The sequence below is a fragment of the Larus michahellis genome, chromosome 1 (assembly GCF_964199755.1).
Source record: "Larus michahellis chromosome 1, bLarMic1.1, whole genome shotgun sequence".
NCBI classification, from domain to species: Eukaryota; Metazoa; Chordata; class Aves; order Charadriiformes; family Laridae; genus Larus; species Larus michahellis.
The window spans coordinates 10330605-10348569 of record NC_133896.1 but is presented as its reverse complement, the minus strand read 5'-3'; the positions used below and the strand labels follow the sequence as shown (position 1 = coordinate 10348569).

At 38.0% G+C, this 17965-nt stretch overlaps 1 protein-coding gene across 2 annotated transcripts in view; it reads right to left on the bottom strand.

Moving 5' to 3' along the window:
• Positions 1-5533: 5533 nt before the first annotated feature.
• The window catches only part of SEMA3A (semaphorin 3A), a 170862-nt gene continuing 158430 nt past the window's right edge, over positions 5534-17965 (bottom strand). For both annotated transcript variants that reach the window (XM_074573363.1, XM_074573362.1), the window contains 3 exons: positions 17214-17281; positions 11412-11554; positions 5534-9861 (listed from right to left, as the gene is read on the bottom strand). In XM_074573363.1, the coding sequence (XP_074429464.1) occupies positions 9406-9861; positions 11412-11554; positions 17214-17281 (667 nt within the window). In that variant the 3' untranslated portion in view covers positions 5534-9405. The remainder of the gene's footprint in view (positions 9862-11411; positions 11555-17213; positions 17282-17965) is intronic.

The following is a 17965-nucleotide window of genomic DNA, read 5'->3' as shown; positions in this document are numbered from 1 at the left end:
ATAGAAGGCAGTGAGACTTGAATAGAGACTGCCATTTTGTGGTCTTACTTCCTATGAATATTAATATATTTTTTTTTCATGCTTTCTTAATAAAAAGCATCCAGATATTATGTTCTGGTATTCTTCACTTCTGTCCACAGCCCACCCCCAACCTTTCCAGTGGCCATAGAAAGATTTACAATGATTTATATGGAGATTAGATGCAAACTGCAATTTGTGAGGGTACCATACCTGGGAGTATCCCTGGAGCCGTATTTACGATTTCAGCTTCTTCCAGATGCAATAGCTACAAAAAAAATGTTTAGCATTAACAGTAGTTCCAAATATTTGCAGAAATGCTTTTCTGCCAGGCATCAGTATGTACAGTTGCCAACATATTGTTGAAGCACTGTGAATGCCAAACAGGAGAATTTCTAGGAGACAAAGAACCAGTATTTGCTGAGCATGCATGTGTTCCACTCAGTGTCCAAATAAGATTTTTTTAGCTGCATTGTGTCTGCTGTTTTGACATGCTATAGTGAACTTAACTATAAATAGTTTAATTCTTCTACCACTTCTCCCCCTCCAGCTAGTGAAGATCACAGAGACGTATAATATGTGAAATATTTATCATAGTTTGAAGCCCTGTTATATTCAATTGCTTTACACTGGCATTGAACTGTTTATCTTTCATAAACAACATTTTGAGACACAGTGAATAGCACGAGGACTGAAATTCATACCTTTCAGTCCCCTGACTGTTTGATAAATTCCAGTGAATAAAAAAAGGTGGTGGAGTACACAGCTTTATTTATTTCAATGAGGATCTAGCAAAGTATGCTGGTTAGCATTAGACAAAAAATACACCTTGTTGATTTCTGGAAGCATTGACATGTTTGCAAGAGAGGTGTGTGCACACAGTTCATTAATAAAGGGAAATAAAGGGAAAAATTCCGCACTGCTCTAACAGGCCTAGATCAGTTGCATCCTCTAAATTTCAACTGCCACAGAACAAAAAAAAAAAAAAAAGAACACTTCTGCTTACCTATCTAGTATGAAAAACAGCACAAGCAAACTTTTCCTTCTGTACTGGACATCAGACAGCCATTAAACTGGGGCAAGAGTTGAGCCTACATTACCTTTACATAGAACAACAATAAAAAATCAACTTACATCAAGAAATTCAGGCATAAAGCAAGAAAACATTCTACTCCAGAACATACCATATGAACAATGACATGTGAGTAAGTCACAAATAATTATACAAGAATGTGCTTAAGCAGTTATCTGGTTCAGGACCTCTGAGGAGCATGTTTCAAAAGCAAACACAAAGTCCAGTGAGGTGGGAAGCTTTTCATTTTGCTCACTGAGCTTTACTCAGCTCCTAACTTTTTTGCTGTACAGTCACTAAAACTACCATCTGTCATAGCGAAAGTTGTAATTTTTTTGTTTGTTTGTTTGTTTGTTTTCAAAACTAAATTAATCACATTTTAGCAATTTTCTTTTAGGAACTGTAAAATTATTTCTTGATTAAAAGCTGATATTTAAAAACTTCAACCCGTAGTGAATTACCTTAGACAAAACTATAAAGCCCTAAAAATAGGGCTTTATAATAGAAGTGCTGACAAAATCCTAATGAAAAGAGCACCAGTGGCCCTACTGTAATAATAAAATAACAAACAGAAGAGGAAAGTTAAGCCTTCTTTGGAGGAACTTGCACAGCCTGTCTGTTTGTTCTGGTTTATTGAGCTATTCAATGTGGTATTGTTCAGTGAAAGCAGAGTTTATAGGAATCTATTTTTCCTATGTAGTGCTACAAACCAAGAAAAAAGTGACATGTGAAACTAAAGGGCTTAAGGGACTGGTCATTGCAAAACATAGCTGAAATGTCTGCATTTCTTTTGTTTGCTCTTTTCTTCTCCTGCTCTCCTGCCCCCAGCTATAGCTAGAAATGGGAAGTTCAAATCCAATCATGTTTGATATTTACTTGATGTACTAGATCTAGCAGAATTACCGTAGTCTCTTTACCCTTTTTCCAGTCAGAAACATGCATCTCCATTTGCCTCTGCGTAAACAATCATAATTCATCCTAACACAGTTACAAGAAAAGATGACTGTGAAACTCCTACAGAAATGAGTATAATATATTGGTATGAAGCATAACAGTACAGGCTGCAGGGATACCCTGTGTTGAGGGGTGCAAAGAGTTCTGTTTCCAGGGTAGACCATCAGATTTAATTTCCACCAGGCTGTAAGGTGAAAAAGTGTTAGTCCTGTACATCAAACAAGATTCATCCTTCAAAACCTGTTCAAAGCGCCTCAGATGTAGCCCAGAGTACATGTTAGTGTATTGGCAGACACGGCAGGCTCACACATGGAGTGAAGGCCTAGCTCTTTTTTTCATGAGGTCTTTGCTTAGAGAAAAAGGGTTATAATCCTGTGCACATTAATTCTTAGTAACTCTTTAGGTGTACATTTTACCTTTTCTTCAGCATCAACTAAACTGGGTCAACTAAAGTTGTACTGTTGAGGTACAGCTGGTTATTGTAGGCTTTCGGTTGGTTATTGTAGGGTCTCAGAAGGCAAAGAAATATCTCTAAATCTGGAAGATAACCAACCCCAGATGATCAAGAGCAACTCAGGAAGGACTGTTTGAGCCTCTCTAGCTCCAAACAACAGGCTCCAACTCATGGCCAGAGATCCTTGGCGTAGTATAGAACAATATGGAGCAGTACATCCCTCACACTTGAAATTTGTTGAGGGTTCTTATATTTTAGCCTTCATGGTCATATTAGTGCCTGTATTACTTGCTAAATCCTGCTGCCTCAAAGGGCCAGTCTGACATAGCCCCACTTTCTTGAGTCTGCACAGAGGAAACACAGGATTTATAAGGCTGTTTACAGAGCCGCTGTCAGGACCCCAGTGCGCTCAGGGGCCCTAATGTCCCGTCTCACCCCCAGGGCTCCCCTGTCTCTGCCCATGGCCCAGGACCCCATTCCAGCCCCCGGAGCCATCAGTCCCTGCCCCAGTGAAGCTGTAGGATGCTGTCTCTAGTCCCACCACAACTCTGCCCATAGGCCCTGCCAACTGGGTCCGCCTGTGGGCTGACATTCAGTTCCCACCCCAGGGAGGTGCCTGAAGCCCAAGGCTGGGGCTGCCTCAGCTGCCCCCATAACCTGCCCTGCTCCTGGCTGTGGGGGAGAGACATGGTTTCCAGTCCCTGCCCTGTCACTCCCAGGAGACCCCACTGCCCCCAGCCCAGAGAGCTGCCGGCCCTCGCGATTCCCTGACAGCCATTTTCTTGTGCAGTACCTCAAGTTCAACTGTAATATGAAGACATGCTTTTTACTGCCCACCAAGGCCTGATTTTATCCCTGTTGATGCGAAGAGAACATTTTTCGGTCTAGTACTAACAGATGTGGCAAGAGTAGACTGCACGCTAGTTTGACTGAAGCGCCTGGACACAGAACAGCTTGGGGTGGGCTGGTCTTCAGAAACGGGATTCCCCATGTGTGTTGAAGCCTTCAACAAGGACTGTAGAAACCGGTTTTGTAGAAACCGGAATGTCTCTGTCTCTGGAGACATTCAAACCCCTCCTGGACGTGTTCCTGTGCAACCTGCTCTAGGTGACCCTGCTCTGGCAGGAGGGTTGGACTAGATGATCTCCAGAGTCCCTTCCAAACCTACCGTTCTGTGAGTCTGTGAAACTATATAATGACCTTTCTGGGTTAATATTGAGGCAAGAGGGGCCCTATTTCCTAAAGGGGTGAAAAACTGCTATGAAAGAAAGGGAAGTTGCTTTTCTAGCCTAAGTGAAACTTTTTCAGTATGGAAATTGCTTCACTAGAGCTTTGGGATTTATCTCAGATCATCCTGAAGTTTTCCAAAATGTCAACCTTTGATAAATTCCAGCACAAAAAAGTCCAAACCAAGGCCTGTTCTCCACAGTTTCTAGTTTTTCTATGAAGCTCCTCCAACCTTTCACGCGAGTATTTATGGGGAGCAAAGAAATTGGCTGGTTCACTAATACTCTAGTCTACTTGTATCCTGTTACTGAGCATTCTAGGGAGAATAGCCCTTCTGTTTTAGGCTTTGGAAAAAGCCGTCATAACTTTGCCTCCCATTAAATATATGTTTGATGGGGACCTCAATGAATGTGACCTGTAAGGAAACAGAATAATGTGTTTCAGTCTTCACAAAGGAAACATTTATAACAATTTATAGCTGAGGCCGCCAAACGTGTCCTTCAGAGATGCACTAGAATTACAAGTAGAGCCTCAAATACTTTAGGGAAAAGGGGATTTCATCTCAGTAAAAGCTGGCTCTTTAAATACGTGAGTGTGTATGTATATAGGCATATATATATATGTATGAACAAACATGCATTAAACCCCAAATATTTCTTCTTTTTTCCTACTCAATGACAATGAAGGTTGTCCCCAGGCATTGTACTTTCCTGGCAATGTAGCAAAGTAGTAACAGAGGACAATCAGTTTAGCTGTGCTCTGCAGGGAGTTCTAGCAAAGAACACAGCGTGGCTACACCCAGAAACAAGGGTCAAACTTCTTGAGTATTTATAATCCCCGCACTGGACAGACAAAAAAAAAACAAAACAAAAAAAACCAAACATTACTCTGGTCTTTCAGTTAGGGGATTCATGACTTGCCACATCCATTCTGCCCTTTTATTTGCAGATATGTTTTTGTATCCCACTGACTTCTACCTGGCTGCTGCTGAGGGCTTATTTTCATCTTCAGAAGACAGTAGTAACCATAGAATAACCTTACAACGTCCTTTGGAACTGGACATCTCCATCCTTGCTTTACAGGAAGGAACGTGGGCAAAGCTGAATGGATTAGTGATGATTAAGTACTACTGGTTGTTTCTTCAATTCTGAACGCGCCAAATGGAAATAATGATAGCTTCTTTTCTCCACTTCTTGTCTGGTATATTTAAACTTCGTGCTTTCCAGGGCAGCATTTGTCTCGTTAGCTGTTTACACAGTGCTTAGCGCTGTGGCATATTGCTTTTAGATAGAGCTCCTAGGCGCTTCCAAACACCTGCTAAATTTACCTAAGGATAGGTATGGCGATAACAGACAGAACCTGATTTATTCTATTTGCTGTCTATGCAAGCCCATTTCCAAAGAGAAGCAGCATCGGTGTACTAAGCTATTAGCATCGCACGGAGTGTATTTCATCAAGTACAGCAACTTGCTACCATTTGCGTGCCTTCCAGGCCGGTTTGCCGTTTGGTTCATGGGCAGAGTGTGGTGGGGGTGCGTATGTGTGGCTTTATCTGCACAAGCCCATGCAGTTCTGCTGAAAGATAGGCTGAAGATAAGTTCGTAGCTTTCATTTCAGGCATTATTATTTTGTAGTCTTCAAAAAGAAACAATAACTGGCATTAATAAAAATAGCAACCCTTCTGGCCTAGTAAACAGAGCTCATATACATCGATAGCATGATATTTGCAACAATGCGCTCCATATGCTCATGAAGGTTACAGGGCATATGTCCATGTAAACACTCAAGACAGCGAACTTCAAATATTTGGAAGAAATGTTTATTTAACAACTGAATACATGCTAAAAGAAATAATTTACAGCAGCAGTTTCATTACATTTTTTTCTCTCCAGTTTTCTAGTTCCCATCTGAATTGAAGTGATAAATACAGAAGTAGAATTATTTACTATCCAGTGAGGAATGCGCTTACAGAATAAGCGCATAACTTGGGCACTGATATAGCAAATAAACCACCTTATCACCTGTGTGGCAAAATCTTGCATTTTAGTATTATGCTGAACACACCAAAATGGAGTACCTCTAGATAACAGTACTTTACACTGTACCTCCTTATCTAGTCAAAAGTATTTACATCTCTTTTGGCTAATGTGTAGGTAGCAAAAACTGAACTATTAAACACATACCATTGATATTCACTAAATAATACATAAAAAGGATCAGTAAATGCGCATTCACATGCATTTAATTTAATTTTATTTTTTTTACATAGTGACTTCATTGGGTCATGACGATTTAACTCTGTTCTGCAAAGATGCACGTTTTCTCAGTTTGATGCTATAGTTTAACATAACCATACAGTTTTTAGGAGCCATTGAACAAATTCCCATCTTCAGTGATCCATGCAAGTGCAAAGTGTAGATGAGTAAGAAAAGGATTCAATGCATTTTTGTTCCTTGCAAATGGATATCTTAAAACAAATCAAAATAGATCTTTCTGATTATAAAGGAAATCCTTTATTTCTCTCCAGCTTAAAAACAACTTTTTACTAACTTTTTCTAAAGTCTGTAACTAGAGGTTTAGAGGGTTTTATTGATGATTTACAGAAATACCATTTTTACCTTTATCTTCAAACCTTAAGTTGCTTTAAACAATAATGACACAAATGGGGATATGAATTTTACTGAAGCTGCAGGGCATCTTTCTATACATGAATTCATTAAGGCTTATGTTCTTTGAAAAAAGTTCATTTCACATCAGTATTAAATGCTGTTTTAACTTGACCATAATATGAACCCGAAAATAAAAAAAAAAAATTCCACTGCTGGCTTGATTTTCTGCCCTTTTATTTATATAAGCAAATACAAAGATATAAACAAGACTACTCATGACAGTAAGGATTAGATTGAAATTTGTAAGATCTGATCGTATCAATTGCCCAATCAGACTGCCAGGTTATGGTAAAAACATTGCAACTTGTGTAATGTTCTTCCCACAGATTATCTATCTCTTTATAGAAAAACTTATTTTAGAATCCTGACTTAATTTAATCTGTTTCGTCTTCAGGGGTGGTGAAAGAGGTTGGTTTTGGTTTGATTTTTTGCAGCAAGTTGCTATAGAACCAGTTGCTATGAACGTGGTAGAGAAAAAAAAAAAAAGGTAGATAACAATTCCATTAATATGTAAAAAAGGAAAGAAAGTCTTTTAGGGTAGGTTAAAATCAATTTGTATTTTTCCCACTGAATTCTCTGAGGTTCATTTTAAAACTGTTTCCTTTTGTAACAAAGAGGATTCTAATGACTCAAGGGTATACAATAGCCTTACACAAAAGGCTAAAGGGTGTTCTGTGATTACAATTAAATAATTCAGCTGAAAACAATGCTCAGAAATTAATCATGATTTGAGCTGAAAATTAATATTTCTGTACAAGAAAGAACATAGTTAAACCTATGTTTTAATTCATCCCTATTCAGCGCATCATGAAAGCATGGGAATTTAATGGCATATTAAACTTCACAACAGTCAGGTTAAACATGAGAGACCTAAAATTGCTTTAAAACTAAATTCCCAAGTGCTTTCCTAAATCATGTCCTTACAGCCTTGTCCTGGTCTATTCAATGGATTTTTTGCTAAAGAATTAATGACGAAATATCTTGTAAGTTCATCCCCTGTAAAAGATTCAAAGCACACTAAAGTGACTGGGCCGTTAGTGAAAACACAATCGCTATGGAGGCAAGAAGCCAAGGCTTCACTAATCAGAAGGATACTTGAATTAGTGAGGGGCAAGGAGACTGGGACATATTGTGAGAGATGCTGTCACAGCAGTTGTGTTATACTGTATCTGATGAGGCTGATAGTGTAGGATGATAAATTAAATAATCTGGAGTGAATAACGACAAAACAGATCAGTCATCAATACAGACACACTTTTATATAAAAGCTCCTTTAGCAAACTAAGGACTTTGTTCTAGCAATTTTCCCCACAATGACATTACCTGAAATTATGTCACTTATGGACTCTACCAAGAAAAAATATGGGAGGCTGGAGAAAGATGACCTCAAAAGAACTGGACACCATAGAACTGGGGACCAAAGGCACGTCTGTGCTGAGGTGAATAAATCCATTACTTATAACCCTAAACTGACACGTATGGTGCAAGTACATTGTCTGTTTTACCCTGTTGCTCTCCTGTACATAGAATAAGACAGAAGTGCGGGACCAAATTATCTGTTAATATAAACTAGCCTTAAGCTGAACTTCACCAATTTACTACGGCAGCAGACTTCACCCTCAGATAAAACTGTCCCTTAGATCTTAAAACAGAGCGTTGGCTTTAAGGTTACTATTTACGTGGCCTACGGTTGGTTCTTTGCATTTGGGTGACCTGGCCCACAGAAAGAATGGAACACTGCGAATCAGTAGTGTGGACATATTTCTAGCACTGAGCTGGGAACAAAACTCCTTAAACTGAATGTGAGCTTTGCTCATGGATATATGACTGTCTATGAGCCACAGTATTTAAATATTAGCCTTCACAAATATTTACGAACCGAGAAAGCAAGAGTGTAATTAGTAGAGGGTATTTTAATGCTATTTACTTTTTTTTTAATTAAAAAAAAAAATGTACAACTGAAAATCAATGTTCTCCTCTTCATTGGTTCAATCTATAGCAAGGTATTATACAAGTTGAATCATTTAAAATACCATACTTAGAAAAAAAGAATGCAGAAGACTTCCATGCTATACAGCGACTTTCGTGTTAAAATAGCTTAGTTTTAAACTTGTTTTGAAGTTACATGTCATATAGATTACTGAGAGGGGAGGAGGTTAACTGCAGTGTGACTAGCTCCCCTGAAAGATTTTTCCAAACAAAAGAGGAAAGCAGCTCATAATTGGAAGTTGTCTTTTTTTTCCTCTAAACCAATAATTAGAAAGTACAATATTTCTAAGACAAAAAGTCTAATCTATTTTAGAAAAGAGCTAATGTTTGCTGCATATTTTTCATAGTACATTTAAATTATAGTTTTAATAAAATACATCTTTAGATCAAAGCTGAAAGAAGTCATCAGTAGTAGGCCAGTGTACTCCACAATTTTTGTTCTTCCAGATGGTGGATGGCTTATGTTGTTCAGATTTCCACAAACAATCTCACTCAGTATTGTTTTTCCTCTTCTAGCACACATAAACAGGAGAACTGGTAGACAAAACAAGAACAAAATCCTTGTGTCCAATCACGTGTTTAGACGTTCATCAGCTTAATGAGTTCATGCAGTTTTATATATATAAGTCTAGAAATGGTAGTGCTGCTGATGAAAGGTGGGATTTTTCTTTTCTTTAAGATGACAGCATGAAATACAGCATTTTGTTTATATCTCAGGCAAAAGAGAAAGCACAACTTGCCTGCTGAACTCTTGCAGAACTTTTTGAGCAGTAAGCTAGGTCCGGGTGAGTTATCATCCTTGAAACTCTGGTCTTTCTGGTCTTAGAATCAGAGCAGAGACGAAGGACTTACTAGGAAAGTTAGAAATGGATTTTATTTAAACCTGGTGGAAATTGTTTGAACTTTCCACTCTTGTAAACATCCACATAATGCCATGAAAAAGTTCATGAATATTGCATTTTTTTCCAGTTATCTGTCTATACAAGTTTCTACTTGGATGAGGTTCCTAGAGGTAATGTAGCTCAGACACTACGTGGTGCCCTCTCAAATTCATGGGTCCTCCTGTTCCTACCTTTTTTATTCTCTTGTAGGTGCTTCCACTTATTTGTATTCACCTGCGCATTGGCAGGCCTTTGCCGGCGTTGTTTGCGGTCTCTTTTCCAAACTTGCTCACAGAACTCATCCATTGTGTTGAGATTGGGGTGATTGATTAACTGCATGAAGTCTCTGTACCAGATCTTTTGACTGGGGGTCATGCTATTGGTAGCATCCTTGGTCTTGGAGGCATCACCATCTTCTTCTTTATGGAGCAGCTCTTCCAGGTGGTCAGTATCAATTACTTCCAGGGTCACTTTGAGCAAAGTTTGCATGAAGCCATGCTCCACAGCATGACAAAAATAAATACCAGAGTCTCTCCGTTGAAGACTTCGTAGCAATAGGCCCTGTTCTGTCCGGATCATGCGATCATCCACTTTTATCTGTATTGGTAAGAAGTGGTAATTTCAATAGTTATCTTTCATATATGTGCAAAATTATCCTCTAACCGTACTAGTTCCTTAGAACTGCTCCTTTCAGCTGGTAAAACTTGGCCACAAATCCCCCAAACCACATGAATGGAAAAACCCTTGCCAGTCATTTTAGTTATGGAAGGCTCAAGTACTCTGGAAAAACTACTGATGTGCTGCAAAGACAGTTCGGGGGATTAAGAATTTACTCCTTAATCCCTACTGATGCTGAACAAAGATCTGTATCAATGCTGTCAGATGGACTTGCTGGTAAGATTACAGAAGATGCAAGCCTATAATCAGCAGAGTCGACATGGATGCACTTGGCTGTATTACCGAGGTCACATTTATCACTGTCTTTCAGCCAAGCCGAGCTACATATGTGGGAAAGGTTCTCTGTCTTCTATTGTTCCTTACTACAAAAGTCCTTACGCATAGAAGTGGGTTCTGCACAAGTGGAGAATTTACAAAGAAACAATAAGGACTAAATCTCAAAATTTTAAGAGTCAGAATGCAGCTGTCCAAAATACTGTATTTTTCTGAATTAATTAATATCTAGGAAGGTAATTTCATTCTTTGAATGCACATATCACTGCAGACAGAAAGGGCACAAACCTGTTCACTGCCCTCTCCACCAAAAATAAATTCTAAATCTTTTATGCAAATAAAGCAAACAGCCAAAGTATCTAAAGCTGCTAATGCAAATAAATATTTAGTACATGCTTTAAAAAAATAAATGCTTCGGAGTAGTTTGGGTATATTTAGAAATACTTCAATGCAACAAACAAGTTTTTTTTTCTAGCTTGATCTCCCTACCTACCAGAGTAGATTATTCTCTTAAGGTATGCGTGACCTAGCCTGAGAGCAACATTACTTGAGAACCAGAGTGAGTAATAACATCGGAATGTTGGTGACAAGAGGAAGAGAAAAATAAAGTATCAGCTTAGTGTAATGCAAGCAGGGAAAGTCAGTGCTTTCGCCTCTGTGAATATTGCTTTTGATGAGAAAAATGTACAAGTTTTCATCCCTGTATGTTCACTTTACTCTGTCTCTGCCTTACCTGCAGTAAAGCCTTAGAGCGTGCTCCTGTTAGACTACCTTTCGGTCAAGCAGTATAATTAGACAAATGCACTCAGACTTCTTTTCAAAGGCAGTTTTAAGGTCTTTGTAATATTTAAGCTCAATATAATCTTTGTATGATGCATTAGGTGGCACTTAGATGGCATGTTAAATTTTTGTATTTCTGAGCTGTATAAAGGAAAACCAGTGTCTTTTGCCAGGGGTCTGACCAGGGAGAGGACATAAATGTTTTCTGATGTAACAATCTGTAAAATCTGTTAAAGAGCTTATGGGATTTTATGGTGATAAGAGTAAGAATATGTTGAAGAACAACAGAAATTATACGATTCCAGACAAACTCCAATAAACTAAAATACAGATGGACATTATTCTAGGAAGGACTCAGGTTCACGTATATCTTCATAGAGAAGACTAGTTGAATCTTTTAATTTTTCATACTGTACCTCTTCTTTGCGGTCATCATTTTGCTTCTGGAATTGCCAGTAGACTACGGCACGCTGAGATTTTGGGCTGCACTCGAGAAAAGTGCTGCTATTCTCTACTCCATAGATGATCTTTTCCTCCAGGGTCTGACCACTTGGGTTATCTGTAAAGCAAGAAAAAAAGAATTAAAATTGCCAAGAAAGAAAATTCTTAATTGCTAATTGAATTTGTTTGTTTAGAAATTAGGGTCTCTTAAAGTGTTTAAAGATAAAAACCTTAAAAGAAAATTTTCCCAGTATCAGTATGCCATTTGGAAAATCTCCATCACCATCTCTATCTTTGTAAGGATCCCTGGTAGGTTGTTTTTTTTTTTTATTATTATTAATTTTGTATTTTAAATCCTAACAGCTGTTAACATCTCAATATGTGAAGTTAATGAATTTCATTGTGAAATTTTGTGTAAACCTCATTATTATTCATCAAGGAAAACATCTAAGACATGACAAGAATTTTTAATAGCAAACTGTATGCAGTGAGAAAACTCAGGGTGTAGTTGCAGAATGTCTGTAATGATGCCTCCTGGGCTCTATGATCGTAATACTTTAGAGCAAAGTAATAAAACATGAGGCTATTTAAAAGTAGTATAATGTGTTTAGATTATATGGCACTGCAGTTTGCTGAGGCTGTTAATGACCAGGAATAATGTTTTTGAGGAAACAATCTTCAATTAATCATTTCCTCTCATACTGATATAATTTATGGAAATGTAATGAGGTTAATAAACCAGACATTATGGGAGGGGAAAAAGAAAGTTAAATAAATTACTTCCTTTTGTAACAACAATGTTTCAAGATATTCATCAACTTGCTGGAAATATCACATAGCTATAGGACTTATATAGCATTTGATTCTTCTCCAATACCGCAGAGGCTGTAAGGCATCGTATTTCAACTCTCAACCTTAGCTCTTTAAAATGCTGTTATGGACTTAAGTAGCAACAGTGCAATAATCCGGGAGAGTAAATGGGGAGGAAGGGGTTGGTAAGCTATTTAACACCGTGTTGATCTCATGGGGTTTCCTGTCTCCTTGCCATTTTTTGTCATTCTTTCCATTTTCCACTTTTGATCTTTAGCACTGGAAATCTTTAAGGAACTTTTTTTTTTATATGTTTTTAACAGGAAAATGATGTCTAATTAAAATCCTCTCAGAGAAATCCTTTGTCAAGTTTCGTTTGCTTTCACTGTGCCTTTATCATATTGGCCATGTTGTTTAGCAAACACAGGCTGTTTGCTAGATGACTGAGCCAAAGGTAAAAATAAAATTGAGCTCCTGGTTTATGTTGATACAGCAATCATATGTCTTCCCATAATGACTTGCAGCCCCGAGAGAGGATGGGAGAAAGGATGGGGGACAGAATAGAAACTGGTGCTTGCCCAGTTCTCAGTAAGGAAACATCAAATGGTGTATTAACACTAAAAAAATTGGGAATGGGTTAGCTTGCTTTCCTCTGCTGGATTGTGAACCCTTCCAGCAAGTAAGTGGGGTGCTATATAAACAACTACGTGAAACAACTTTTATGACATCTCTCAGAAACCACATCCCTATGAAGAATGTCAGTGCAGCTTTGGGCCAGGAAGATGGGGAGCAATGGAGGAATTAATTAGAAAGCAAAGCAGCAAGAGAAGGGTAAGACAGCTGGACGAGAAGGTAACCAAGGGTACCAGTGGAAAGGTTTGAGATGGAGCATGGTTGAATTTTTGTCAATGAAACAGAGGAACTGGAAGTATGTGAAGAGATTAACTGAATATAAATAGAAGTGATAAGATAAAGACTGGAAATGAAAATGATTGGCTAATAACTCATGGGTCCAGATTCAACATCGTGAAAGGCTGACTGACGTCCTGACTCTTCTGTTTCAAGTTAGGTGCCCTCATTTAGGAACAGAATTCATATGGCTGAGCAGACAGCCAAAGATCCTCAATAATCAACAAGAGGCAGTTTGATATCTGGACTGGAATCCACAACAGATAGTGCCTGTAGGGCTGCAGCATAAGACAGTCAGTAGGAAATGTCCCCTTTTATAGCCTGGGACACATATGTTAATGCTCCAGTGATGTGTTCATGTGAAACAGAGACTTACAGGCTTCCAGAATAAAGGGCGGAAACACGGAGATTTCACTCTAGGATGCATGCCCCATTTCAATTCCTTTCTCCCAGGCCCCGTGAACTTTGAATCATTGTTGCAGAATGGCCCAACTTCAACATAAGCAATCTGATAGTTTGGGTGCTTGTATTGGAAGTAGACCTATCAAGTCAATCCCCTAAGCCTAAGTGGACTTTGAATCCTCTTCTCCCACATCCTAAATAGTTGATTTAATCAGCAGGTTACTTATTAGGTGGCTTGCAGCACCACTTAACTATATTTTCCTGAACACAGCGTAGTACAAGTGAATTATACAGGAGCAGAGCACGTGTAACACTGCCCTCATTAGATCCAAGGAGGCAGTCTTCTAGCTTCTAAATATCAGTACAAAGGACAAAAATAGATATTTCTTTGGCAAAGGTCTCACTGCCCATAAGCAGTAGCATATTTTTAAGTATATAGAGACATTTCTGCTGGAAAACTTAGGTACCTAGGATATCCTTAGTATCTAAGAAGTTAGTTACAAGTTTTCATGGAAGTTACCTTGGAGGTGGTGCTCTGATGCCACTTTAAACTTCTGAGTGTTTTCTTGGATCTGGTTCATGGCATTCTAGCGTGTTAAACATCACCACGGAAAGTGGCAGAGGCACCCTTTAAATTTCCTCACAGCTCCAGAAAATACAGTATAGGTGACAGTCATGCAATGAGAGAGGAAGGATTTAATAGATCCTTCAAATTCCATTTCCATGATTTAAGGGAGCAGAAGGCAGGTCCAGAAATGTCTATAAAGTTCAAGTAATATCGAGCACGTGGAGTGCAAGAAAGTAAGCGGAGTGATGGAATAATCACAGGATCAGAGTGCAGCTCTGGGACTGAGGGAGAAGCTGAAGAGACTAGAAGGAAGAATGAAAGTCTGGGAAGTTCAGAAGGGCAGCTGGAGGAATTAGAAAACTATAGAAGTCATGAAGTTGGTTACGAAATTCAACCCAAAATCCTGTCTGAGAGCTGTAATTCCCAAAATGAACCCAACAGCAGTATCAGTTTACTACCCTGATAAATGTCCTTTAAATACATAATTTCTGACATAACCAAAGAAGTATGAAAGGCTAAGTACTTATACCAAGATTGCTTTGCACATGAATGAATCTCACTATACAGTTAAATTCAGAGTGATTCTTTGAGCTTCCCCTGGGATAAATCGCCTAAAAAAAGGTGCCTCTTCTTTTACAAATTCTTCAAAAAAAGAACTTGATTAATTTCTTGATAGCGCTAGTAAAGTTATGCTGAAAAAAAAATAAAAATTGCTCTTTAGCTGACACAAAGGTGATCATGCTTTTAGATTTAAACATTAATTTCTGGCCAAACACCTGTACAGCTAAGGATCCTCAGCTCCCTCTAATGTTGCTGTGCAGTCATTTTATACTACTTGTTATACATTTGCACAAAAGGGCAACTGAAAGCGCTACCTAAACCTTATCAAAAGCATTATTGCTTCGAATTGATACCAAAGTAACTTTCTGCAACGTCTTTAACAGTGAGATTTACATTAAGAGATTGTTCTTTTTTCTTGTTTCTGTTCGTTCACATGGAGAATCAACTGGCAGTTACTGCAAAGGAATGTGTAAACAAGTAGTAAATGGTTGCTGGAGCTTATTTTTGCCTATAGACAAACTTGATTCTTCATTTCTTGTCCAGGAAATTACTAGTCATAACCAAGGAAAAGCTTCAGTGTAAGTTGGCATAGGAAGTTTACGGGCTATGCAGCTGTTTGTACAATGCATAATCATTAATAAATGACAAGCAAATATATGAAAATTTTATAGATTTACAACTCAATTAATTTAGAGAAAATTTCACTCAAGAACAATCTAAAGCATCCATTAAGTAAAGTATTTTGACAATGCATCCTTCAAGTCTAGGACCTCAAACTGCATTCCCTCAGTATTTTTTGTAAGTTACTGATTCTTCTATTTACGCTGTCTTCGTTTCACCATTACGTAAAATTTTCAGTGATACCTTGTCTCTCTGCTCATTTTGACAAAGCCGTAATAAAGATCCTGGTGATCGGGTGTACCTTATAATAGCTTTTTCCTGACCTTGAGTTCTGATGATTACTTTCATGAAAAAACTGTGCTGGATTACTCTCGTCCTTCTGGACAGAAGATATCTCTTCAAACAAATATGTATACCAAATATGGGAAGATATAAAAAACAAAGTGTTCTGAAAACCTTTTTTTTTTTTCTACGAAGATAAAGAACAGACCTCCAGTTGTAAAAAGCACAGCTAGCAAGGGAAAGAGAATGTTAAAAAACCCTGGATTTTTGGTAGCCCAGACCATCGTTTTGCTCATGAGTAAAATGTCCAGATAACGAAAAGGTGAAGCTAAGATGTGCTTCTGCTGGTAATAAAACCCATGTTTCGTGCCTGGTGAAATTTTCCTGTTGGCGAACTGAAAACATCACCTCAGCCCCACTATAGAGATGGTCTCATCTGCAGTATATAAGCATTACTAGATATCACACAACTGGAAATTTGTGAACTTTCTACTAGTTCACACTGACTAGTTCAAATCCAAACTAGTTGTGAATTCATGAGTTCTCAAAATGTGACAACTGCATCTTGATCACAGTTTATCCATGCACTTTTCCAAACCCTTTTCCCCACTGAGTAGCTTGGCCTGAGTCCTAGAATAAAGAAGTAAAAAGAAAAGCTACAGCAATGTTAGCTGCAAGTTTCAAATCATTAAAAAGGAAGATAGAGAAAACTACCACTGAAACGTAATGGTGGTGAATTATAGCTGACACAAAAGTACCACTTTGGACTATTTATCATTCTTGCTACTACAAGGACTGGAAGGACATGAGGGTTTTGAGGTATCTCCATTTTCAGCCACCTCTTCTTTATTTATCCCAGAAATCTGTCCAGTGGTTTAACTGTTATTATGGATGTACATGAGTAATCATTTTTTTCCAGCAGAGGGAAGTATTGCCTAAGTGTTCTTTTCACTTCTGGTAAAATGGACTTTTTTCATTTTCTAAGTGAAGATCTTCTGAAGAGTTTGGCAACAAATTAGTAACTGTGAGAAGTTTATCAGCCAAACAATTCTAGAAAGAAAGATCTGTCAATACACTGCGAAAATGAAACAATCAACAAAAAACAAACCCAAAAGATATCAAAGAAAACCCATGCTGGAAGCACAGAGGACAGGCTTCCTGCAAGGAACATCCTGATCTTAAGGGCTGCTAGTGTGGCACCTCCAACAAAGACCACTCCACATTTAGCAAAGGCAGTTAATTATGTGCTTGGTTTTCATCATATGCAAAATGTATGAAGCAGCACGTACATATTTCTTGCTGTTCTGAAGGAGATATGACTCTTTTCTGACATAATAGGCCTCGACTGATGGTATGGTATTATCAGGTAAGAGACGCAGAAAAATTAAAGTGCTTAAAACTGCTAACTTGAGGAAAAACAGCCAAAAAAAGAAAATAAGTCTTTAATGACTGATCCAGGCCATTGTAAGCAATCTAAATTGGAATAATGATGTATTATATTCATCTTTCCCAGATGTTGAAGACAATTTCACCAACAAATCATTCATGTGCTTCCCACTTTACTGATGCACAGTCTGTAAATTACATACAAATCAGTTGTACTTCAGCCACACCAGTAACTCACCGTGATGCTGCAGGTCTGAGCAGTGGGTAAGTGGGTCTCCATTTCGGATGTCTTGTCGTCTAGTACGTCTGCAAATATCATATTTGAAAACTGTTAGTGACCTCCTCGGTGGTCAGCATTCACATTTGCCATTACTGAAGAGTAACAAATGGAACATATATATAATTACTTAGGTCACAAGTGCATCTAAACAACTGTAGGAAGGAAATCATATTGTTACTACTATATTCTGTGCTTTATCATGGTTTATAGGATCAGCCTTTACAGGTAAATTCTTCAGAAACTAGTAAATAAATGTATCTTACACTGAGCCCATTAACTTTATTTTAATTTGGATAGTAATATTGATCACAGACAAATTCATTACTTGATTCATACATAGAGGGATCAAAGTATAAACAATACAGTTTAACATATACCACAAAACCCATGAATAAACTACAGCTTTTCTGCAAGTACAGAATACTTTAAGTATCATGCCATCTTCTAGCTAAAAGAAATGTCAGGGTGGATGGCTTTGAAAGAATGTCAAAGCGCTGTATTTTCTACAACATCTAAATTAAAATAAATAGATCATTTCAGACACTACAGATCTCACCGAAACATTTCTGATAAAACGTTTTCCAAAACTGTTGCAAATGGCTTTGCCTTTACAATAAACAGAATAAAACACGTGGATAGGAAGATTTTAAAATGTCATTTATTCCATCCTTTGTGGCTTCAGTCTGAGTTCTAGCTTTTATTGAATGTCC